Source organism: Lepisosteus oculatus, chromosome 11, assembly GCF_040954835.1.
Source record: "Lepisosteus oculatus isolate fLepOcu1 chromosome 11, fLepOcu1.hap2, whole genome shotgun sequence".
Classification (NCBI taxonomy): domain Eukaryota; kingdom Metazoa; phylum Chordata; class Actinopteri; order Semionotiformes; family Lepisosteidae; genus Lepisosteus; species Lepisosteus oculatus.
The window spans coordinates 6,648,877-6,675,166 of NC_090706.1; the positions used below are offsets into that span (position 1 = coordinate 6,648,877).

Consider the following 26,290-nt stretch of genomic DNA (forward strand, 5'->3'; position numbering starts at 1 on the left):
TTATATATTTTAGTCCATCTGTCCATTTTTTAGTTCACTTTTCCTGACAAGAATTGTCGTGGCAATAGTAATAATAACAGTAAATTATATCATTTTTGTTATTATTCACAGTAATATTAAAATAATATCAGTGAAAAGAGTATTATTGCAAGCATGCATAGGCTGCAAAGGAACTAATAAAGGTTTATTCCATGCTGAAAAGAAAAGTAACACAACATTTCAGCTGCAGAGCCTACTTTGAGTGTCCACATTTGATTTTGTCTGATGTATGATGTGTCTCTTGCCAGTTCAGCAAGTTGCAAACCACCTGAGCTACAAACTGAAATTACTGAGCTCAACAGCAGCAGTTGCTCACAAACCGCACAGTACAAAATGAGATCACATTTTAGTATGCTTCTGAAACTGCAAAATGTTTTATTATGAAATCCTACAACACAAAAAGAAAACTGAAACGCAAAGACAGGATATGTTTATACAGTTTTCCATATTGCTTGGTTTTGGAAAGTTCAAGAAACCTGCAATAAAAACAGATAAAAAGAGATCAGGGCAATTAAAATAAACCATAAAAGTTATATGTGCCAGTAGAGCATTGTTGAAATTCTAGGCATGCTATAGCAATCTGTCCCTAACAAAAGTGCAGTTGATCTTAGGACTGGCACCAGAGTTTATTGAGAATCATAAAGATTGTGAGCTTGTCTTGTCCTTTCCCTGCTCTCAAATCTAAGCAATGCAATTCCGATATCATTTTGGCTGTTTGTGTTGTGAATGTTTTTTTAACAAAAACAAGTCAAACACGTTTTTTGCTTATATTGATATAAAGAGCTGTTAAATAAAAGTATGCAGTACTTTCGAAAGACTGATATAGAAATGAAACTCTTGCCAATCAAGATGACCTTAATAAGTACTAACTGATGCGTAGTGCAATTCTTATTCCTGGCATTTATGCATAGCAGTGAAATTTTTCAGGATATGGAAAATGATCACTTCTAATAGAGTTTTATTATGTTTGCAGTTCAAAAGCTGTTGGGAGGGAGAGGGTGCATTGGAACAGGCCTGACAGGAGAGCAATGACTGCAACACAAAGGTTGTTTTGATTACTTATTACTACACTTGCGATGAAATGCTGCATTGTGTCTGCTGGATTTTGAAGTGCCCCCATTGAAAGCAATCGAGGTGCTCTTCTCTCATAAAGTTTAACTAAGCCCCCGGCTTGATAAGGCAGGAGGTGGGTGTGAGAAAGGGCTTTTAAGCTTGAACACTTGAAAAATAGATTTGTAGATGATACAAGACAAAGAGATCAAAACAATTTAATGGCAAAGAAAAGTAGACAGATGCAAACAGGCATCCCAGATATGGTTTTATAGACCTACCAGGGGCAAAGAGCAGGAGCAGTTAAACCTGAGACCACACTGCGAACTGAAGGCTGTGTTGACATCTTGTGCCTTACCGAGCTCTGTTAAAGAGATCACACTCTTGTCAATCAAAGGGAAATGTACAACCTTAACACTGCTGCTTAGAACATTTCTAAGGACTTTGAATTTCTAGCAGAGAACATACCTCTGACAAGCTGTTGTTCTGAAGCAAGTGAAGCTGAATGTGGCCTTTTCTTAAACGTGTGCGCTGGGACAAGAGCTAGCTGTCCAGACAGTGTGTGCTCCTGTTGCCTCTTGCGTAATATAGAGGTTATATAAGGTTTTCAAATAATCAAGGTTTACATTTGTAAAAATATTGATATTTTTGAAAATGATATTTTTTGTAAAAAGACCATTTAAGTGTCAGCTACTGTATACAAGTGGGGGCAAACATAAGTTTCTTTGGATTAATGGGCCAGCCAAATTAGATACAGTATATCAATAGTAGCATGATTTAGAAATAAATGAGACTGAATAATGACAGATTAAATTAAATAAACTTCACACTTTCTTAGAACAAAGAAGACTGAATAATGATTCAATCCAAGTTTATAAACTCCTAAGGAGAAAAGGTTACAATTTCAGGGCTCAGAAGTGCAATAAGAACACTTGATCTCAATTAGACAGTATTTTGAGTTAGTAATTATTAACTAAAGCAACAAACTATCTTATTAATTGCTGGTAGTGATAGTGAACAGCTGTCATAGAGTTTGTTCTTATGCCAAGAAGATGATAATATCAAGCAAAACTAACTAGTGTGGTGTTATCCAAAGTTCAAAAATCAAGTTATAAAATTGCTTTAAGTAAAGAGATTGTGCAAGAAAATATGTAAATTCGAACAAAAACATTTGATGACTGAGAATTACAAGTGAATAGGCACACTCCTTAGCTTGCCTGGGACTTGCCCAAGCAGAACATTTGTGATAGAAGGAAGGCAGGAGGGGCAAAGTATCTCTTTTGGGGGCATAAGACACTTCTCAGGAATAACACAAAGGGTTGTGGGAGAATGGTTAAAAAAACATTCACTGTCAATAAACAGACAAGAAAATGATTTGACAGACTCCCGAATGTACATAGATCGAAATGACCCAAGAAACAAAAAAAACACACTTATACGCTGTAATAAAAGTCAAAGAATGACAATATGCCAGTAAAAGAATGTGGATTATTTTGCTTTACAGTGATTTTATATAAAGCGTCATACTGTGGTATTACTAAAGTTTAATTTTACAATATAATACTGGAATATGATTTTCCCGAAATCTGCATTGCTGTCTTTCACAATTATGAACTAAGGCAAACACAAAGTCATACAGCTTTCTAAGTTTCTATCTGAAAAGGAGAAAAACTTTTTTATTTTGTCATATTACCCAAAAGACCCCGGTTTCTTGGAAATTTGTGAGCTTCAGGTCCAAGCTTGAAACTGAAAGTGTTTATCATTGATGCATTTATGGTTTGGCTTCCTGCGCAATAAATGTCTCAACCGCGCCATTCTTCCACTATGCTCAGTTATGCAGAACACCTGGGAGACTTCCTGTAACAGGGATCAAGACTGCATGTAGTGTTACACACGCTATGGAAACAGTTTGGTTTATTTTACTGTTTTTGAATGGTCAGGATGTCGAGATCTTCATGAGATCTTCATTTTCTACTTACAGTAGGTTTCAAAACAGTCCACAGGGGGCATTGTTTTTTTTTTAATTCGCTGTACGAATAGGCGCTCATAAACCATTCTTGGTATAGTGTGGGATTTTTTAAAGTCACTTACAAAAGACAACTTGAACATGTATATCATTTGATGACGAAAACCATGATTTTAAAACAGAGTATAGAGAAATGTGTTTACATGAGATGTAAAAACGTGTATTAAACTACAAAATGAGCTCCTAACTGTAAGAAAGTGAATTTGAAACTCTTCTCACCTGCATATGGGATAACCGAATTCCTCACATAGTGGCGATATTTGTCCCTGAAACCCGGTGTACTGGTGCAGTCAGTCAGTAATCCATAAACACTCAGCAACCTGAGATTTGTGTTTGAATTAACACCAACTCCATACCCAATATTAAAATATAAGATAGATTTATATAAATTCCTTGTTCATTTTTTCCATTTTATAGTTTTGGATACCCTAAAGTAATAAAAAGTGAGATGAATAATATCCCGACTGATTCCAGCCCTCTTTACCCCGATGTTGTAAATACAATGAACCACAAGGGGGCGCCCAAAGACCAGATTTTTAAAAGGCTTTGAAACAAAACGGTCCCAAGACGGCTTAATCGCAACAGTTTTCCCGTGAATACTGTTCTTTATTGTGATATGGACATTAATTATGCCCACTCATGAAAATTAAATCTCTACTACAATTATGCAGTGCTTTATTGAACAAACTTGTCTTTTTGTTTAAGTGTTTGTTTTTAAGGAGTCTGGCAGTTCTCATAATCTTTCTTCACAGATTGGGATTTTCTATAAAGACCTTCATGCAGGTCATCAGTAGGTTGTTTCTGCAGGTCTGTACCAAGTATCGCTCCGTACCTGAACACTTCCTGACTCCCTTTAAAGTTATTTTTTTAAATGGAACAAAATTTCCACTTCTTATTTATTTCTCAGTGTGGTCGTCCCTACGAGTTTGTAGTATTCACCCATTTAAAGAATTGTTCGTTAACCTTCATCGATTTAATCTGCCATCTTTTATGATTATTTATTATTAGTTATGGGTCTGTTAAACTATTGTATGAATGTTAACTAACACTACAATTTTCTTTAACACCGCTTTGCATTTATTTTTAAACAATAATATTAAACGATATTATGAAACAATCCTATATAATATTTCAGTTGTCCTTCACCTCTTGAAGTAGCGGTTCTGTACACACATAAGATTGAAACACAATGCATTAAGACGGCTAAATCCAGATACTGGAGCTTTATTTTATGCGGCTTCTTGATACATGTGCATTAGTAATCTCTTTAAAAATAATATAATGTTGTTACCCTTTTATTGTTTATTGATAAAAACAGCACACATGCACACAAACGAAAAGGCCACTAATCTCGCGATTATACGGTAGACAAGCACTATGTCACTTTTGCGCATGCGGTTCGAGGTTTTCTATAGCATCATGGGTATTGTAGTTTTTTACTGAATTAGCCCAACAATCCGAATTGGTTTACAGGTGCATATCCGAACTACAGGTACCAAAATGCCTTTGGGGATAGCTTCCGGTGAAGAAAAAACGCTTCGGGATAACAAATATGCTGGGGTCGAAAAAGTGAGCGGCGAGGAAGTGTATTGCTGTTTGTACCGATTGAAACTGCATGTAAAGGAAGAGGAGGGGATATCGAGACGAGAGGAAGGTAAGAAGTGTTTTTCAAAGTTGAGCAGTCAAAGGCAAATAGAAGTCTGCAAAAAGTTTTCAACCTTAGAGAAACTTGTAATTGCATTCGCAAAGACTGTAGAGAACAAAAAAGGAAAGTAAGCTTGGGGTTTTTTTTGCTTTCTCTTGTGTGGGGACGTTAGCCGACTCTTAGCTTCACTTGTGAATTTGATAGACGGTACGAGGTGTACATCTGTTACATCTTCGCTGGGAACAAAGCGATCGCTAAAGAATAGTTTTTGTCTTGATTTATGCAGCTTTCTGAATCCATCATGTGATTTAACTTTCCAGAATGGGTTCGGGTAACTCTCTCTTTAACAGAGGTGTTAATGCCTAACGCGGAACTCTCCGCTCCGTCGGTTTGGATAATCCGGAGTACCGCTGACAGGTACAAGATTAGTCTGCTGTCGTTGTGTGTGAAATTGAGTTCGCACTGTTTCGCACCTGTTAATTGCGAGACAGCTCCCTAAACCGCTCTGGTGACCAGTTTTGTCTGGTTTTGAATTTATTGTGTTTGCCAAGCGATTCGTGCAGAATTGATTGAGGCGCGCACGGCGAATTTAGGCTAAGTTGCCCCGCTGTAGTGTGCAACTACTCATTAATGCATTCACTCAGGAGCGAGTGTATTTTGATGAGAAAAGGGGACGTAGCGATCGGATGGCCACGGACGATGACCACGATCCCCTTTTAAACATGCCGAGTGTTGCTACGTATTCTCCGGGAGTGGTATAGGTCAAGAGGCAGTGCTTGTTTGAATGGGGTGTCGGAACGGTCTGTGTTATCGTCTTTTCCCCAAAATCCAATTTCCATTAAAGCCCTGGGGTCTTCCACCTTGTTATTAATCTCGGTGTGCCAGAATTCATCAAGGCAAAACGGAATAGGTGTGCCCTGATAGTTCTGATTAGAGACCTCCCGTCAACGGGCTTCTCATTTCTCCTGGCCTGTAAAACTAAAATATCCGAAAGGAGTTTGACATATCAAGCCGAGTGTTTCCTGCGATTTGATGTGGGCTCAAATTTCCAAGCCTTCCGTCCTCTCGTGATTCTCGGATATGTGGAGCAAATGAGGAGTCACTCCATTCGCCTTCCGCAGTGTCATGCGTATTCTAATAATAATCCGATGGTCATATCTCTCTAGTGTTTGACACGTTGATGTAACCTTTACAGCCCTGCATGCCGTAGGTTACAGCAGTGGGTTCCGCCCTCCCTGGACGTCTTTATGTTGGATGTGTTAAGGTTGTCATAAGACGTGTCTAGTCCACAGTCGGCATTTCTTCTCCTGAGCTGTAACTGTATTTTGATTATGATCAATTCAATTTTGATGGAAAATGAGTGCCATGTCCCCCCACCCCCACCCCACCCCCATTTAGCTAATGTTTCCGAATAAATAAAGATGAGTTATAAGACTGAGCAATCCCACAGTCCACTCAAAGCCTGACAGATAACCTTGGGCTCCCTGCTGCTGTCTTTTAGATGCTGTATGTGGAATGTGTGAGTGTCAGTTTTCTATGTGAAACTGCGATGGCCTATACGTGCTTTCAAATTACAAATGGGATGACAGTGTGTTCGTTTGCTGCCTGGTGCAGCCTGTAATTTCTGCCTTGCAGTTTGTTCACTGCAATAAATTTGGCTGTCAGAGAGGCATGCAGCCCATCTCTTCTACAGGTGACTATGGCTGTACTAACAGTCTGCACTGATGCTTTCATCATTCAGATGTGTTTTGTTAATCTCTTATTAAGATGGTAAGTGCTACAATTGGTACACAGCACATCCCTGTTGATCGGTGGCTCTCAAAACTGGGTCTGAAGGACCTTATGTCTGCTGGAGTTGGTTCCAGCTGGGTTCTTAATCACTGGTGCTAGTTGGTGTGTGGAACAGATCTCTTTCCTGGTTTAGACTTTTGTGCGCTCTGTCCTCGGTTTCAGACATCACCTAAAGTGCATCGCTTCCAACAGTCTGTGCTCGCAGAAGCTCCTCAGTTTGCCGTTTAAGAATCCATTATTATCTTACCACTTCTTCCAGTTCAGAGTTGCAGGGGAGAGGGAAGCTACCCCTGCCAGCAACAGGTGTAAGGGGTGGGTACGCCCTAGATGGGACTCCTGTCCGTTGCAGGGCAGGCAGAAACACACTCTCATGCCAGGGCCGATTTTCCCAAAAGCCAGTTAATCTAAGGGTATGTTTGTGGGCTGTGGGAGGAAACTGGAGCACCCGGTGGACAACCACACAAACACGAGGAGAACATACAGCCTCCACAGAGATAGCAGCCCTGGTCTATAACTGAAGCCAGGGCAGCAATGCTGACTACTGCTCCAGTGTGCCATCCTGTTTCTGACTAAAGAGTTCAGTTGGGTGATCAACTAATGGTGAGCAGACACAGGTGGAAATGACACTATCGGACAACTCCCACGGTGAGTCAGTCAGTGTCCGTCCTGCTGCTTTTATCCAGTTGGATATTTTTCAGCTCCCACACCTGAGTTGTGCACAGTCTTGAATCTCGCTCATTAGCACAGGGTTCATACCCACTGCAAATCTCATTCAGTCTGCTTTTTAGGAGCTGAAAGCAAATTTCAGGCCTCTTAAATTAGCCTCTGGGTAAGAACTCATCTGGAACACAAACCAGCAGACAACGGAGTCCCTCAGGACCAGGACTGAACCACTGCTGTGCATGATTTTGTTCCTGTTCTGTAGTGGACTGACTTGAGGCCTGCTTTTGTTGCAGAAAGACACTAAAAGGCAGCGTAGTCAGATTAGTCTAGTATGCAGCTCAGGTTCACAAACGATGCTGATGTTTATGAGTTATGGCATTCAAAATTTTCGCCATGTACATCTAATGATAGTTTTAATCTCCGTGTAAAGTGTAAATTACACAGTGATTAGGTGTTCACGGTTACAGCTCATGTACCAAGCGATGTACTGGATGTTACATACCCTTTATAAACTCAGAGTCCAGTTTGGTTCTTTCCATTTTAACATGATGCTTATTGTGTGGAAACCACAGAATGAGAACAACCCACCAAAAGGCTCTACCACTCTGCAGATCGGTTATCCCCACCCCCAAGTCTGCTCCATGGCAGATCCAAAGATCCAAGGATTAACTGGTTTATTACATTTTGGTCTGAACGGATTTAAGTGCTAGAACTACAAATGGTGTCCATGAAATCAGAGCGACCTCCTTAACTGCCGTTCATAACTGATGTCAATGTATTAGTTTTGCATGTTTCTGAAAAATGAAAGCACTACTAAATAGGTGATTTTGATTGCCACCTCTTGACACAAGGAGCATCTTCCACTGTCCTTTAAAAGTCTTTTTCAAAGATCCACTCTGTGAGCGGGTATGTGAAGGAGGATGTACGCACATGTGCCTGGTTTGTGAAAGAATTCTTTTCAACAAGCAAGTCCTCGGGTGTTGAACTTGCCTGTTGACTTAAGTGTTCGTTTTTCATCCCCGGTGAGATGTCACCTGCCTTCACTGTATCATTAGCAGGAGCGCTGGTTGTAGGAAAAAAAAAAGGAAGGGGCTTCAAAGGGATTTATCCTCTGGAGGTGTCTCATTCCCCGCCTCCAGCATACCTGTACTTCAGGAAGATCTCTCGGATCCGCATCCACGTGCCCCAACAGGTTCACGGCTGTGACACGCTCCTGCAGGGCTCAGTGCACTGTTCTCGTCTGCCAGCTGCAGGTACTGCGGTGCATATTCCAGGCCCAAATTCTACCAGCGCTGAGGTGTGATTTTCAAAACCTAATGCAGGAAAGCCCAGCAGTAGCCTGTCCTGTAATCCTGCAAAAGAATCTTCTTTCTGCACATTCTGTCCTGGTTTGTAATTTCTCTGTAACCTGCAGTTTGCAGTTTATTGGTTAGCTGATGAATGTGTTTTGTATTGTAATGGACTGTATTTCCCTGTAATAATTTAAGTGCTTTGAACTTTTTACACAGCTGGATTTGGTGCCTGAAACATAAGAGTCTGAGGAGTTGCGTAGATTACAGTCATGTAAAGAAACATACCTCTGCATGGATTTGCTATGACTATCCATACCATTGTAAAAAAAAAAGTTTTCTGGATTTTCTATTGTTCTTGTTTGCTTTTTAACAAGAGAAATGGGATTAAATGTTATTCTTTAAATATAACTTTATCAGTTGTTGGATGTATAGTATTGCATCATTTCAAACTGAAACAGCAATAATGGCACAGTGAAATGTTGGACAAATAGATATGAATGGATTGCTGGGCCTTTGTTGTTTTTGGAAAATAGCCTTTTTAAAATCAGATTTCATTCTTATTCTCTCTAGCTGGGCCTCTGCATCAAAAGTCATTTTATTCTTTTTTTGTATGTACTGTATTTCATCTGTCTTTTCCTGTGCTTTTTGAACATTCCTTTGGCTATAAATCAGTTAACTTTTTTCTTCTTTGTGTTGTGTGATTCTAGAGTGAGCAGAGCTTGTCTACTGCAGTTTTGCAGAGAGACTTAAGCTCTTAATTTCTCGGCCTCTTCTTTTTAACGGGTCGTATTGAAGAAGTTTAGGGAAGCTACGTGAGAATAATGTTTGCCGCAAGTGATGTTAAGTTTCAAGAGAAATAAATCACTTTGATAAGGATTTGTTAAACCTAGATTCCTTTGATCCTGCATCTCAAAGATTAACAACAACCAGCTAAGTCAAATTAAAAGTTAAGTCCAAAAAAGAAGGCAGCAGATTTCTAAAGAACTGGGCCACTTGTCCCCATGGTGAGTTGTGTTTTTTTTCTAGGGCAGGCTAGAGATGACGTTAGGCATCTTGGATCGAGAACGCACAGAGCAACCTGTTCATTTTGGGATGGGGTGGTTGAAGCTGTGCAGAACAAGTCCTGTGTAGTTCTGCTGCTTTTCCGGGGTTCATCCAAAGTGGATTCTGAAAACTGATTCTTGATGTCCAGCAGTCATGCTGATTTAAGTAAGTGCAAGTTGGCTGTGCTTTTTTGTTTTCAAAATACTGTTGCAGTATCTAAAGTGCTAAAGGAATGTTCCACACTTCTGTAGCTACACAGTGAAGTACTTCTTGAAAAAAGCTCTGTAGTGGAATAAGGGCTTGTAGACATCCTGAGTTGAAATTAGGTTTTCTTTTGCTGCCCTAAACTGGTGATTGACTTAAAATATGCAGGATGTATTGTTTAAGTGTGATTGAGAGCTTTTTTTGCAGGGACAGTAAATGTTTATTTTTCACCTCGTGTTTTGTTTCATTTTTTAATTCTTTTTAGGATTTTGTTCTTGTGTATTTGTAACATGTCTGCTGTTAGACCGATGCACATTGAATCAGTTCTGTAGGCAGATATTTGCACATTCAAGGGGCTTGAAGGAATTGCTAGACACTAAACAGTCTATATTTCTGTATTTTCCCTGTACTCCAGATAAGAAGATTGAGTCAGTAGTTGTTGCTGTGGATTTGATTAATTAATTGCTTACACTTATATAGCGCTTTTCTGGACACTCCACTCAAAGCGCTTTACTGGTAATGGGGACACCCCTCCACCACCACCAGTGTGCAGCATCCAGTATTTATGATCGTAAATACTGTCCAAACACTGACAGCATGTAACTACTGCTGCTATTTCAGAGAAAATGTAAAGTCTGTGTACTGTTGTGTGAGCTCCTAGCATTATGTAACTGTCTGTCCTGCACTTTGTACAGTGATTTCACTTGTGGTCTCTAACCCAGTAACAGCAGAGGATGAGCTTTCGGATGAGTGGACACTGGAACAAATTTAGGAAACTAAGAGTTCTTGTAATTCAGGGAGACTGAATCCTTCTCAAACAAGTGGCCAGTGCAGCCCATAGTTATCTATTAGTTCTAGTTCTGTTAGTTTTACTTGCATACCAACTAATTTGAGCACTAAATCATCAGGTATATTATGAGAAAGTTTCCTGTTTGTCACCAAGAGGGTTATGAGCTAGTGAAATTCAGAAATATTCCTTTACTATGTGTTTTGTCTTGGGGTAAATGTAGGGTGTATTGCATCTTCTGTGCCTCTTAGTGTAAATGTGCAGAAATGGTTCTATTGCACCTGATGTGCTAGATACACTAGCCCAGTGGAAATAATTCTTCCAGTGCCCAACAGCAATAATTCTTATTGTAGAATTCTGTCTGAACAATGTATAATTTTGTTCTATTGCTCTACAGAAATGCACAGAATTAAAAGGATTCATGGTTCCTCACCTGCTATGAGATTTTAGGATATGCAGTGTCTGGATTCTGGGGCTGTAGTTGTGATGTGATTCTGTGCTGTAGGACACTGCTCCTGTGCTACCATTTCTAACACTGCAGCTTTCCCATGAGGTTGCAGTGTGAGCTAACACCCGCTGCAATGCAAAACACCAGCTGTTCCAAAATAGTACATATCCATCCAGTCTGTGTGCATGATCGTTGAATTGATCAGCATTTCATTACTCAAAGAATTGTAGTGCAAAAACAGCACTACCTGTTTTTTGCATTGCAATGAGTGTGAAGGAAGTGCCACTGGGTATGGTTGTCTTCACTGTGACAGACTTTGCGGTTGTGCTCAAATTTGAAAAGATATTTTTGGTTGTACTGGGGCTGGAATCTGAAGAAGCAGCAACTACCAGAAGAAAACGTATGTGATTATGTTGATGAAAGCAATCAGCCAGTCAAAGGAAAACAATGCTGTGTCATTTCCATTCTGTCGTGCCTTAAACTGTTAACTGTTCCCAATGACATTATCCATAGTTGTGATGTATCTGATCTGCTTATGTTCTCACTGTCTGAAGTGGGGAGAAAAATCAGGCCTATACAAGGCAATCACTGGCCTTCATTATATTCTACCCATCAGTTTTCTAATAGCTTCTTCCAATATAGAGTTGTGGGAGTGCTGGAGCCTATACTGCCAAGCAATAGGTGCAAGACAGGATACACCATTGCCGAGCACACACAGGCACACATCCGCTCACACCAGGCCCACTTGTCTCAGATGCCAGTTAACCTTCCAGTACATCTTTGGACTGTGAGAGGGAGCCAGAGGAAGTCCACAGGAACACGGGGGGACCTAACTCATCGCAGATAACACCCAGGTACAAGGCAGCGAGGCTAAACCCTGTACCTGTGTGCATCTTTACCAGTAAATACCATATAGCCTAGTTTCAGTCAGTTCCACTGAGAAAGGCACTTGTCTAATTAGACTCCTTCCAGTAAGAAAATTGAAAATTGTCTGCCAACCCACAGATTTTCAGGCATTTATTTTGTAAGTGGCCAGGCTTTCCCAGCAACCTCATAGTCATAGTCACAAACTGCAGGCTTGGAACAGATTTTTACATTCAGATGCCGTGATTAAAAGCTACCACTTTGAAATGTTCCCCACTCAGTTTTATATGGCGCGAAGCACAGTGAGGGACTGAAAGTGCTATCTGAAGTAACCTGAAGGTCTAGTGATGCAGTTCAGGAAAGGACAGCTTTGCGCAGACCTTGAATTACCCACTTCTCACAAGTGCTCTCAAGTACTCTACCTACTTCCAATGAATATGCAAAAGAAAATGGAAGCCTTTCCTGCAGCTGCTATTTATGGTATCAACAGACACCCTTCCCCCATCACAAGTCATTCTTGATACTGCAGGATCTTTGAGTAGAGCTACAGTTGAGAAGGCATTAGCTTTCTGCTACTTCGATATGAGCTCATTAGACTTACATTTTCCACTTACAAGCTAATAACTCCTGAATCAGATGAAACTTGGTGCTGTGTCAGTACCTGCAGTACTGTGGGTAGTACAGGGGCACACGCCAATGCGATTTGGCAGTGTAGACAAAGCCCAGGGCCAGATTTGGGTGTGATCCTGCTACTAGGCTACAGCAGTTTCTAAACCTGCTGTAGACTGGCTTGGTGATAGTAACCACCATCAAGAGGGTGAGACACTGTAGGTGTTTTTTACCGTCTCTAAGTTACGTTAGGTTCATATAACCAATGTTTACCAGGAAAGCCAAATTAACTTTGAAAACGTTCCTTCTGTGCAATTCAGAAAACCCATGAGGTTTTACTGTAAATGTCAACTATTGTGATAACGATCCTAATATTTGGAGGGGTGTGTCTAGCCGGTCATGTAAACTTATTGAAAAGGTGTACAAAACTACAGTAATGTGTTTTTGCCTGAAAATATTTTCTGGTACAAAGTTCATCATTGATGTACATTCGCGATGACGGGTAATGTAGTTCTCTTTTGGTTTTCTCTTGTTAAATTGATTTTTCTAGTAAAGTACTGTGTAAATTGTATTTACCAATTACTGTGGGGTCAGTTTTTTGTTTTAGTTCTAAGGGTTTGCTCTAACTAGGTGTAAAACACATTCCTTTCACTTTTAATAGCAGTGTTACTTTGAGCTTAGTCTGAAGCTGTTTAGGCCTGTCGGTTGTAATAGTTGCCCAACCTGTTTGTCAGATTCGGTCTCTGAGAGCAAATAGTGGCTCTGACCCTGAATACACATGTACAGTGCAAACATGAGAAATGCAATGTGAACATTTGCAGCTGCTTACTGAAAATGGGTGTCAAATAGATGTCTGTTTTGCATGACTGTGTCCTTCGCCATCTAAGCGAGGATATCTTGCTACAGTCTGAGGCCTGGTCAAGTTAACACGCTAAAAATAATGTTGATCAAATCCCTGGACACCCCACAGCAAGCAGATAACAGTGTGGTGCTATGAGGTGTGTAGATTAGGACATTGATACATAGTTACTTTTGAACACAGTACTCAGTATAGTCTTTGTTAAATAGTTCTTTTGCAGTATGATTTGCAGCAAAGGTCTTTAACAGAAGATTGCAACATTTTCACACTTCACTTTTAAAGTAAATTACATTATTCGAACTTTATTTTGCCTGGACCAGTGGTTATACTTATACTGGGATGTGAATGTCTTGCCTTTGGCACGCAGTAGGCTATCCGGTATGAACTGTAGGCTTTTCCATCTGTACTTTTCCCTCAGCCCTCTCCCCCCTACAAGAGTATTATCTCACAGGAGGGAGATTGGATAAGGATTGTATTAGATAAGGCGGCTAGATACCCCACTCTTTGAGTCTTATTCTATATAGAATAATGAGATTGCCGAAAAGAGTCACCCCCCCCACCCCCACCCCATCCAACTGTTACTCTTCGTAGCTCTTGCTTGAAAGAATGGTATGTAATCTGAAAAGGTTAAAAATCTCTGCCCTAGATATCTGCCACAATGAGGTGGCTCTTTCTTTGCACAGTCTTCCTACCAGTATGGTTAAAACCTTTTTTCACCTTGATGAAATGTGGCAATACCAGGGAGATAATTAGAGTTATAATAATAATAATAAACTTTATTTCATATAGCACCTTTACAGGTGGCTTCTCAAAGCGCTTTACAGGATGACAACAATAATAAATAAGAAGAACACACAAGATCAAACACAATTACCATATATAGAGGAGACCGTGGATGGTGGTACTAGGAAAAGCAGAGGGGTGAAGAATGGAACCAGTTAAGTAAAGGCTTTTCTGAAGAAGAGGGTTTTGAGTCTGGATTTGAAGGAGTTTAGAGAAGGTGACTCTCTGATATCCTTGGGGATAGAGTTTCAGAGCTTGGGGCATAACAGGAGAAGGCCCTGTCACCCATACAATGTAGACGGGCTTGGGGGACAGTAAGGAGAGCAGAATTAGAAGAGCGAAGGTTGCGAGGTGGGGAGTAGGGTGATAATAGTTCAGACAGGTACTGAGGTGCCAAGCCATGCAGAGCCTTATAGGTGAGCATGAGGATTTTAAAGTCTACACGGAAATTGACCGGAAGCCAGTGCAAGGACTCCAGGATAGGAGTGATGTGATCACTTGCTCTAGACCTGGTTGCCAACTGGGTTCGTCTTAATTCACACATCTGTCATGCTTTCCATTCAGTTATGTATCGATGAAGTACTCATCATTTGAAGGTGACTAAGAAAACGCCCACAGACCGAAGGTGGTTCAAAAACAAATTCCAAATGCCTGTTGAATCTCTGGGTGGGAACAGTTTTTAGAAATGGCAGTGTTTTCGTAGTAGTTGTTGTAAAACGCAGGTGCTGTCTCACATGTAGGTCATCCTCATACAGCTGTTAACAGAGATTCAGTTTGGCTGTTTGCAGATTGCAATGAAAACTAATGTGAGAATGTTGTGTTCAGAATTTTATATTTGTTATTCTAAAGCTAGAAAGGAAAGTTTTATGACCATATTAAAACTACAGGAAGTTCCATTTAGTGTATTAAGTAAATGTTCCTTTGATCCATGTTTTTGCAGGAAGAATCTACAGACAGTGCTGTGCATTGGAGCTTTTCAACACGGACTGAGGGGCATCATTGGCAGAAATTATCACAAAGCAAATGAGCATCTACAGTGAATGTAAGTAGTGCTATCTGAGTGATAATTACTGAATATTTATATTTTAGTCAGTAAACTGTCTTTATTCTGCAAATACAAATCTACTTAAGCATATTTGTTCTATGACCATGGTTGACTTAAGGCAAATGACTATCTACAGCAAATGTAGATTGAGTTATCCTATTGATAATTCCTGCATATTTATTTATTAATCAATAAACAGTTTACATTCTGCAAAACATTTTGCTAGTAAGCATTCGTTTTTTTATATATACCCAGGGTTGACCTAACACTATGAACAGAAACAGAAAGGATGTTAGTTTTAAAACAGTTAATTAGAAATAAAGAACTAAAGGACGTTAGGTTATCCTGACAGGTTATGCTGTTATTTGCAGTATTTACAAGCAGGACTGCAGACGGCTCCAGTAATTAAATATTGAAATGGAAGTCTGCTTGTGAAAATGGTTTTAGTATCCGAGTGCAAATCGTGTTAAATCAAGTAGAAGAGAGAGTACCCCCTGCCACACACTGCGCCCACGCTCCCTGTAGTTGTTGTGTAACGTCTAGATTACAATTAAATGTGAGATGAAAATGAGATAAATTAGTTCCTTTTAACCCTTTCTTCGCCAGCATGTTTTTGACCCGGTGCCGTTTTATGGAACATGCAGCTCCTGGGCTAACAGTAAGGGAAGAAAGAAGAGGAACGTGTATTTCGTTGATCTGACTTAACGAGTTCAGTATCTTCCAGTTACAGGGCAAGGCATGTTATATAATGTGCAAGCATCAGAGAAGTTATGTATGGTGTAAACTGTCTTACAGCAATGCGTTCTTATACAACGCGTCTTACTGGCATTGCTGTGTAATTTATCTAGACTGAAGCAATCGAGAGTACGCAGTGTTGACAAAACTGACAGGGATTGAGGAAATCGGCTAGCCCTCAGAGTGCAGACAGAAACTGTGAGTTACTGCCGTTCCTTTTCCTCCTGCAGCTGCACCCCTGTGTCCCCATCCGAAGTTTTGCTTTGTTTGAGTCACGTGGACTCTGACTCACCTGATTAGAATGAGCAGAGGCTTGGCTGTCAGGCGCGCTGTCCCTCAAGTGCCAAAATTAACCGTCTCATGCCCTAGTGTGAAGTCAAGCTGTAGTTTGTGTGAGAAATCAATGCAGTTAGACTGCTAAGATGATTTTTTTTTAGTTGAGAGCTCTTATAACATGTTAAGTGTATTTATTTTTTTCCTCTGTTCAGTACCGAGTTCATTGTATGAAGAGTTTCTGAGTAGGTCACTAGGTAAATACTGTGATTTTTACGGGCCTGCAGTTTTTCCTTCCTCTAAAAAAAGCTGTATACTGTTTTTTTCTGGTCATTATGCAAAAATGACTAAGCTACATGTGGTGCCATATTCCCACAGTAATAGTCCTGACTGAGGCAGCTCTAGAGTATGCGGGTAATTGTTTAAAAAATAAGAGCTGCTGCAGAATTATTGATTAATAAAATGGTGATTGTGCTGTAGTGTGTTTTGTTACAGTGTGGGGAATTATAAAAAACAATCTAAGCCTGTCAACTATATATAATAGGATGCAGTTCTTCCTGTTCATAGGACAAGAAGAAGTCATAGAAACCTGGGGAAGCAGAACACGACTGACTGAAATAGGAACTGCCCTTTTGATTGTGCTTATCGCCATTCTATTAAAATTAATTTCTGCAGAAGCTTGTGTTTCTTCCGGCTTAATATTATATTCATATTTGATCAGAATAATTTGCTTAAAGCAACATTCTACAAAGACTTAAAGTTACTTTAAGCAAATTCTTCTGAGACTTTTACCAGATATTTGAACGGGAGAACAAAAAAGATCTCATTGTAGCCAGACGAGAAAGTTTTTACTCACTTGACATTCTAGCAAAAAAAGCAAATGTGATTTGTTACTAATTTTAAGTACATGATGCAGTTTTATTTTGCATACTCTGGTGGGTAGGTGTTTCTATTAGATCAGTTTCACAGTTTCAAAAGATCAATGTTATTTATTTATAGTCGCTGTCATGATGAGCAAACTGTGCAAAAATAAGGCATCTTTCGGTTCCTGAGACATCGCCATTACGTCTCTTTCAAACGTAAAAAGGGCTGACCTTCTGCCATATCATTATAACACAAATTACAGTGAATTAATGGAACAATTTTATATACAGTTAGTGCTACTCTTTAGAAATACATATGGATTTCCCTTTTTGCTCTTCAGAGTCACATGTGAAAGATGTGTGCCCTGTCTGTTCTCCTCCAGTGCCATTTATTTCCTCCATAAAAACAGCATTTTCTCCCAGGTGCATGTCTGCACATCACTACTTCATAGGACACTATCTCTGTTTATTTCATTCTTTTTCTAGGAGCACCTATCAATTAGGAGTGGAAAGAGGCCTGTTTTGTAAACTGGTACAGTAGGTTAATACAAGGAATGCACGTTGCTCATCAGGCGCTGCACAATGCTCTATGCAGGCGTGTGTGATTTAAAAAAAAAAAAGAAAAGCATGCAAATCTTGGATATCGATTCAAATGCCTGGTTTGAGCTTTCATGACTGACCACGGTACCCTTGAGTTACTTTGCCTTACGGGTATTAAATCAATTCATTAGCAAGAGGGTTTAGGTGAGGAGGTTATTTCCCCTGTTGAATGCCATGCCTGCTGAAAATCAGAAAAGAAAAATGCAAGGAACTAGCACTCTCTGTTCATCCAGAGAACACCAGCTTTGTGCTAGCGGTATATTTGAGACAAACTTCCCTCGGGTGCGCAAGCCAGCAATGGAGCCAAGTCCTCTTTAGTGATGAATCAAGGTTTGGTGTCGACCAGCTTGAAGACTGTGGTGCGGACATAGAGATCGAATTAGATTGGGCTAATTCTGTAGAACACAGCAATCCGTGGGGTAATCCAAGTGTGACTGCAATCAAGGTAGTTATTGGCAACCTGACTACAAAGTGCTGCGCTGATCATTAACTGCGTCCTGACTTGCTATCCTTCCTGTAGTCTCTTCATGGCGTGACAGTGTTCCACGACAGCGCAAGTCTTGATGTAGCACCCGCTGTCCTGGGAGATGGCAATTGACAGTACTGTTAAGGATGCTTTACTTGTCAGACATGAGCCCCATTGAACACTTGTGGAATGAGCTGGGTTGACGTTTGACAGCTAGGACTCAAAAACCCATGAGCAGGCTTGTGCTTTTTCCTGGCTTGAAATGAAACATGCAGCTTCCATCCTGCAAAAACTCTTTTTTTCCCCCCCCCCACAGTAGACCCACAGTTAATCAACTTTTTCAAATGTTAATTGTCATCATGAATTTGTCATGCCTGTAAAAAATATCACTGCATCTGCGTCATTTGTTAAAAATTGTAAGTGATACTTTTCTTTAGATGCTCAGTACATTCCCATTTTTTCAATGTATTTTTATTGCATTCTTCAGTAAAGCCATTATATATTAGTAAATCGAACAAAACATTATCTTGCTGGGTCTGGCTTGTATGGCAGGGAGGTTTGTAAGTTCACGTATCCCAGCCTTCAGGAAATTAAAAAACATTTTCAATATAAAAGACTGCGGTATAAGGGTCCTAAACTGACCAGCTGGTTATTTATGTGTAAACGGAAATGGTGAGTGACCTTTAGAGTTTACTGTCAATTGCCTCATCCATTTGCCTAAAGATTATTAACATATAGAGGAGTAGATAAACCTGGTCTTCGAGAACCCCTTTGTCTGCTGTTTTTCCCCAAACTGGGCCCTTAGTCAACAGGGTTTAATTGATGCCTGTAGCTGACTTTTTCTGTACTCAGTCCTTGGTTTCATTTCCAACAACTTCATCTTGCCCATCATTATGAGGGTTCTCTTTTAACTTGGAAAAATAAGAATTTGCTCCCTTATATCTGATTAAAGAGCTATAGATCAATTAATGATGAACAAACCGGGGGGAGTCCTGTTTTTTTCTGCTGTTAATATCCAGTCGGTTGTTTTTCAGCTCCCACACCTGAATGAGACCAGTCCTGAAACTTACTCATTAGTACAAGGTGAACCCCAATACAAATCTCATTCAGCTTTTTAAGAGCTGAAAGCAAATCTGAGATCTTAAAAATAAGTGAAATAAGTGAAATAAAATTAGCCTGTGATTAAGAACTCGGTTGAAACAAAAGCAGACACTGGGATCCCCTAGGACCAGAACTGAGAACCACTGATCTAGATAAAAGTATGAGTTTCTTATTGTGCAGCATGAATATGTGAGGGACGTTTATAGGACTGAAAATGCCAATTATTATTAAAAAGTTAAAGCATGGCAAATCTTTTCCCTTTTCTAGCAAGTCTCCTCTTGCTTATGGTGATTTTTTTAAACGATCGCTACTAGGCACCTAAGCAATTAGAATGTGATATTTTTTCCACCTCAGAAGGAGTACAGGTCTCGATGTGTTCCTGAAAAATGCTGCGTAAAAAAAAAAGAAGAAATTAACAACTGATTTCCTATGAGACTGCATGTGTTTCAGGTCCACTCTCAACCAGAGAGTGGAACTCCCAAATAAAAACAGTTCCACACTTCTGCTCATGCAGGAAGTTTTCATAGTTAAATAAAGGGAAGACTGTTGTAGTCGCTGGATGGGAAACAGTGTGGAAAAGCATGAATTATATGTGCAAAGATGCATCTCAACTGGGCAGCTGTCTTTAATCCTTGTATTCTTAGTGAGCCTTTTAAATTTTATTTATTTTAAACCCTCATAAGCAGCATTGCAAATATGTTTTCCTTATTTAGAGTTTCAGGTTTTTCACTGTAGCAATTTCAATGTGTACATTTCTTTATAGATTAAAATTTATTTGATCAGTTTATTAAATGTGACAGTTAATCTAATATAACCACCTGGTACAAACGACAAAATTCTTTGACTTATTGTGAATTAAGAGCACGTAAACCAAGAACTATCTGTAGTCATAACAATTCACTCTGGAGCTGAGTTTAAATTTTAGTCTACTTCTATACAAATACAAAATGCTTATTTGGCATGAATTTTGACAAAACAACTAGCCTTGCTTCCAGTACACAACCTTGTGTAGGGTTACTGACAATGTCCATCTATTTTTTTAGATTCTTAGATTCTTAGTCCAGGGTGGGATGAATACTTTTGATAATCACTGTATAAGAAAAATCAGCATCTGAAGAATAGAATTTCTGGGATTTTCCTAGAATTTGGTCAGTGTAGCACAGTATCAGTCATTAGATGATTGATTATATCAAACATCAATTAGATTGATTCTGGGGTCGAGCGATGGCATTAGCATGGCTAAGGATCTGCGTCTGTGGCTGGAAGGTTGCCGGTTCAAATCCCATGGCCGGCAGAGGAATCCTACTCCTTTGGGTCCCTGAGCAAGGCCCTTAACCCCAACTGCTCCAGGGGCGCTGTATACTGGCTGACCCTGCGCTCTGACCCCAAGCTTCTCTCCCCGTCTGTATGTGTCTGTGTCTCACGGAGAGCAAGCTGGGGTATGTGAAAAGACGAATTCTTAATGCAAGAAATTGTATATGGCTAATAAAGTGACCTCTCTCTTAGAACAGCTCGGTTCTTTACCTTCTTTGCAGAACTGTAGTGGAATCTTGGAGCTGGACTGCGGCCCAAGCACTGGATTACTTCTGCCACTCGCTCTCTTAATCCAGACCCAACAAACCAGAAAACTAAGATCAGTGGGTTAAGATCATTGCCTTAATGAAGGTGGTTTTAAATAAACTCAGGGGGATGTATCTGAAGCAAAGTAGACCCTTCTCGTTCATGGCATAAGTGTTATTTTAGTAAATATCAAATTGTAGCCAAACTAAAATATTTACAGTTTGAAAGAATTAGAGGATTCTGTTTTAATGGTTAGCTTTGATGATCAGCAGACATTTTATCGCACAGAGCTTGACATTCTAGCCAAGGAAATTCATATAAATTCCGAGAATTTCCATTTAATGTACTTCACTGTTTATGTGATTGGCTTAGTTTCTCTGGAAATACTGCTATTGTTTGTTTATTGGTGTTTTTTTTTTCCTAGGAGCTGCCTGCCATTACTTTCCGGATATTGTAATGGAAAATCGTGGTAAGTGATTCTTACTTCTGCTCACAATCTCTTGTTTTGTGTTTTCACCACAAAAGTTTTTTTCCTGAGCTTGAACACAAAAAGTGCTATTCTAAAACGGTACAACATATGCACACAGAAATGATTAAATAAAAGGTAAAAATAGGTTTTACAGGAATGTTTAGATGTCTAATATTGCTCGAACAGCCAGTTATACAATGTTCATAATTAATATCAAATGCTGACATTTGAATTGTATAAAAAGTTTGGTTGCACTGTTTTTAGCAGAATGCAGTACATAGCAGCAATAAAGGAAGCTGCTCTATAAATTAAAATGTAAATAATCAAGACACATGCAGTGGAATATAGGAGCTACCTTTGTTGCTGAGTTCAATATGGAAACAAAGCAAGATTGAAACAAACTAGCTGCTCACTTGATTTTTCCTTTTAGAGATATCTTATGCACATTATTTAACTCTTATAATAATAATAACATAAAAACATGTATTTTTTAAGTGTAATAACTGTTTTTGAACAATACCAATTTCTTAATTAAAACACTCAAACACAGGTATACCTGATGCAATTTTGTCCAAACATGTGGTAAATCTGATCGGTGGGGGTTTAATTGGTTTTGTTATTTTAGGATATTAGTGCCTCCCATTTACAACTGGGACCAATGTTAAGTAAACTGAAGTAAAATAACTTTATTTTAATGGGTGTTGTTATTCAGTGGTGGAGCCTTCTTTTAAATTTGGCCAGGCCATCCTTAGCTCAGTGAAGCATGACAGTTTCAACTCAACTATACTAGAAGAACGGGGAGATTTTAATGGACCCGTGTAGATCCAGGTGAGATAATCCTGCTTGTTCAAAGTAGGTATAAAGAAGCATTTTCACTGGTTCGAGTCTAGACTGCCCAGCTGTGCCCAAGCAGTTAGTGCTGGAGGGGTTTATTTCATCTGCTACATGCCTGGCCTCCAGGCACGACAATAGCTTCTCCAGTGTAGAGTGTTGTCAGTAGTGACTGTCCTGTAGATGCTTTAGGACTCCTGGCGTGAAAATTTCAGACAGTTCTCATCAATGCACAATTCAGTGTAAAGTATGCTTTGTCCTCGTCACATTTTTACGGATGCAAAAATGCAGCAGTAAATCTAATCTGATTGAAAATGTGTTGTTCTCACCTGGTAAGGAGTAACAAAATAGAGATTCATTTTAACCTGAGGCCCTTTGTCTCCTCTAATTAATATTCAGCAGAGGTTTCCTGGAAAAGAATTGCGATCTTTAAACTGACAGTTGAAAGTATTTGTCACAGGTTCTTACCAAAAGAAACAAAATATCTTACCTGAGGTGTAAAACCTCTGATATAGGGGAATTGGGGTGTGTGTGTAACCTAAAACCCAATGAAGTCAAAAGGAAGATAGTGCTGCCATGTTAGCTATGTGAGCTTACGCAATCTAAATCCTTTCCGCTGGGGTTTTCTTGAATTAGATCAGAAAGTGCCGAAACTCTTTTTAAATAGCTCCTTTTTAAAAACTCGCCACTAGGGAAATATCACAGTGGAAGGAAATTTACTTTAAATTTAGAGGTGCATAACCAAGAGCAATGTCCTTTGGAGACGCCTGTGCTTGGTGATAGCAGTGGCAGATGTGTCTGAAAGACTGAAATTGTGCAGCCAGGGGTTTCACTTCCTTCACTGGATGGTGGCAGTGGTTGTCCCAGGAGGGGAAACATGATGCAGAAATTGTAGCAATCATGTGATGTATTATTACTATGTTTAGTGCATACTTTCTGTGCCCAGTGAGAAAGGATAAATATGGTTCTTTAAAAGCAGTCACAGGTATAGTTGCTTTATAGTCCACAACCAAATGGCTAATTTATGTTGCATTAGCTTTTGGTATACAAGAAAGACTCCTTGGGGATTTGCTCTCTGAAAGCCTGATTGCTTGTGCAGCATTTTCTGTTCCAGAGAGTTTCAGCTGAGGCTCCCTGATTATTTGTCTTCAGCTGGAAGCTGCTAACAATCAAAAACAAGAGTGGTGTCTGTGAAGTCCCACCGGGAACTTTGTCTCCCAGCTCAGGCTGAAATGCTCACCTGCTACCAATGGCTCTTGGCCCTTTGCCAGCCTGACCTGCAGGATTATGTGGTGATGTCAGGCTAAGCTGAAGAAGGAAGCCTCATTTAGCTTCTGACCTGATGTCGGGTAAGAAGTGTCATCAAGCCCATTGCTCTTTGATTTTTTTTTTTAAATCAGCAATCTCTTGAATTGGTTACAATAAACTGAGCTAAGTGTGGCAATATCCTACACTGTGAAGTAGCCTGTCTGTTTAGAAGACCACCAATAGTGTATACATTCACTGAACCACCATCTATTGTTTTGTTTTCTGATTTCAAAAAGGGGGTGATGCCTACCTGACTGGACGACCACTCTCCCCAGTAGAGCATTACTATAATAAAGCATACCTGAGGAGTTCTGTGGATTAGTACAACGTGCAAAATAGGATATGTAGATGATTCTGTTTATGTGGTATATTTTAGTCACAATGTTTCTAGTGGTGATTTACAAGATGTTTAGCAAACGTGGGTGGCATGGCAGAGCAGTGGTGAGCATTACTGCCTCACAGTGCCGGGGTCCTGTGATCAATCCCGAGCCTGGGGTGCTGTCTGCGCCGTGTTCTCCTCAGGATCGTGTGGGTTTCGTCGTGGTGTCCTGATGTATTCCCACAGTCCGAACACCTGCTGGTAGGTTAATTGGCCTTTTGACGAGGGTGCATTTGTGTCCGTGTCTGTGTGATAGACTGCCATCGCATCCAGGGTGTATCCTGCCTTGCACCCGTTACTATCCACAGTAGGCTGTGGCTCTCTCGAGACCCTCCCTGTACTAGATCAGGAGGTTAGAAAGTGAATGGTTGGACAGATATTTAGAAAATGGTATGCTTGACACGGTTTTAATTTAGGTTTAAAGCATTTAATTAATTCTCTTAATCATTTTGATTTTTTAATTATTGTGAGTTCCTCTAGATTAAGGACACTAATGTGGGGTTTAATCCTCTCTCATTGCTCTGGCTTGTATGTACACTGACCTCTTTGCTTGCTTGATTCATATTGTGGCCATTCAGGAGACAACTGCTCTAATATCAGTCTTGTAAAACAAAATATGGGTCATAAACGCACAAGTGGTAGTACAAAACTGTTCTGGTGCAGTATACTCTCTAGAGTTATGAATTCCATTTCGCAAGGGTTTATTGAAAATCTTGCCCCAGTGAAAAGGATGTCATAACACTCTGTGGGCCCTAGAGGGGGATAGTAGTTAGCCTGAACACCCTGCTGTAGAACCACTCACAAGTGGAGTGTTGTGGTTAATAATTGTACGCCCTTGTATTCATTGTCTGCTATCTGCTGTGTTGGCACTCGTGGTCTGGAGGCTTGTGTGCTTGCAATCTTAATCATTGCCTTGCTACTAGTTTACTTCACCAAAGACGTCACCTAGCTCCTTCTGGAAGGATCCTAGGGAAGTTTCTTCAACAACTTGGCACATTTGTCTGTACCTTTCATGCCGTCTGTGTAAAAACATGCCTCTTATTTGTGTGTACAAAGTGTGCCTATGAAAGGACTGCAAGAAGTGTTTGTGCTGCCTGGTACTGTGTGCTTTTCTTTCTTGAGAAATTACAGTAAAAGCATCTAGCATAAAATTAATGGAACGTTTTTGTCCTAGAAGATATTGACAGATGTATTCTCATTGGTTATGATTCTTCTGAAGTGTTTGTACCCCACCGCATCAGTAGTACGTAAAGTGATAATATTGTGATTAGATAATACGTGTTCTTGACAGCAAAGCTGTTTTGGCTAATTGTGAACATAGAGAAGAACAGTGGGACTGACTTCACGTGAGAGTGTTTATCCTTTAACGTGTTTATATTTTTTGTAGTATGCTGAAAATCATACTGATCAGAGCTGTTATTCTCACGTGTTTGACATAATGAACACAAGGGATAGTAATATCGGAGGTTATCGCACAGTAGCATCACGCGGGGGGGGGGGAGACCAGTTCGGGAGTCAGTTCTTTGTTTGCGCTTTTCTTCACCAGCTTGTTATAAGGGTGCTGCTGTAAGACCTTTACCTAACTTTCCCTTTACCTAAAGGGAGTGTGGAGCTGGTAGAGACGTGAGGGTTTTATTTATATTCCCCTCCCTCTTTAACCTTGATGATTCCAACTCTGAAGTTAAAGCCCCGAGTGACGCATGACCCAGTAACAAGGCCACACTGCCCGAGTATGAGTATACACAGCAATCTGGGAGCAGCACTGTAGCCAAGCAGGGAGGGATATCAATCGAGATAACAGCCGCATTCCATACAGAGGAATTTATAGTCCCGGTGTTTACAGTACTCCAATACCAGGTGCTGCAGGACCAGCAGGTATTGCACTGTTCCGTACAAACCATGCTCTGGTGACCTAATTTGCTTAGCTTGTGGTCTGTTCTGCTTATTTTTATGTGGTTATGTTTGCTTGTTTTTCTGCTCCAAAATGAAAATATTTTTGTGGCCTTTTTCCTGTACTCTTCCACGGTATTTTTTTTTCCCCCTCGACATAGTTCTTTAAGGTATTTCTTGTCTTGTTGTTTGTCCAGTACTTTGCTTTGTATTTGTTTTCAAGGAGTCTTTCACTTGATTGTGACCACAACAGCCGCAGCACTTAAATTGCTGTGGCTCATATCTCCGTTCAAGATTTTTCTACAAAAGCACAGGGTTTGAATGTATTCATAGTTTTTCTAGGGATTCACAGGTATAAATGTTTATAATTCTTGAGATTTAGATCCAATAACTGGACAAATATATATATATATATTGTTCTTTTTTTCTTACTTCAGTGGCAATACATTTCTACAGTCTTATCAGAGCAGTTCACATTGAGCTCAAGACCTTTTGTTAAGAAATGTTCTGCTGTATCTGTTTGAATGTGTCCCATTTCTTCCGGACCTAGTCTCTCCTCATTCAACCTTTTGTATTTTAGAGAGCTGGTTGTTTTGCAGAGAAGAGCGGAACTATGAATTTTATCTCTTACGAAGACATGATATACAAAATGTTTTGTTTTGGCTT

General features: G+C 39.9%; 1 protein-coding gene and 1 long non-coding RNA gene across 5 annotated transcripts in view; one reads left to right on the forward strand and one right to left on the reverse strand.

The window, feature by feature from the left end:
* Positions 1 to 426: 426 nt before the first annotated feature.
* LOC107077508 (uncharacterized) lies at positions 427 to 2,841 on the reverse strand. Its single transcript, XR_001478525.1, has 3 exons — positions 2,783 to 2,841; positions 1,371 to 1,453; positions 427 to 515 (listed from the first exon to the last, which is right to left on the reverse strand). It is a non-coding gene; the product is annotated as an uncharacterized lncRNA (long non-coding RNA).
* Positions 2,842 to 4,648: 1,807 nt separating this feature from the next.
* Positions 4,649 to 26,290, forward strand: part of phactr4b (phosphatase and actin regulator 4b) — a 46,310-nt gene continuing 24,668 nt past the window's right edge. Inside the window, exons 1-4 of one of the 4 annotated variants that reach the window (XM_015348735.2) lie at positions 4,649 to 4,769; positions 15,045 to 15,146; positions 15,998 to 16,082; positions 21,172 to 21,216. In XM_015348735.2, the coding sequence (XP_015204221.2) occupies positions 21,204 to 21,216 (13 nt within the window). In that variant the 5' untranslated portion in view covers positions 4,649 to 4,769; positions 15,045 to 15,146; positions 15,998 to 16,082; positions 21,172 to 21,203. Of the gene's footprint in view, positions 4,770 to 4,805; positions 4,888 to 9,572; positions 9,716 to 15,044; positions 15,147 to 15,997; positions 16,083 to 21,171; positions 21,217 to 26,290 lie in introns of those variants that run through there. The other 3 variants (XM_015348732.2, XM_069195451.1, XM_015348734.2) reach the window with 3 other exon arrangements.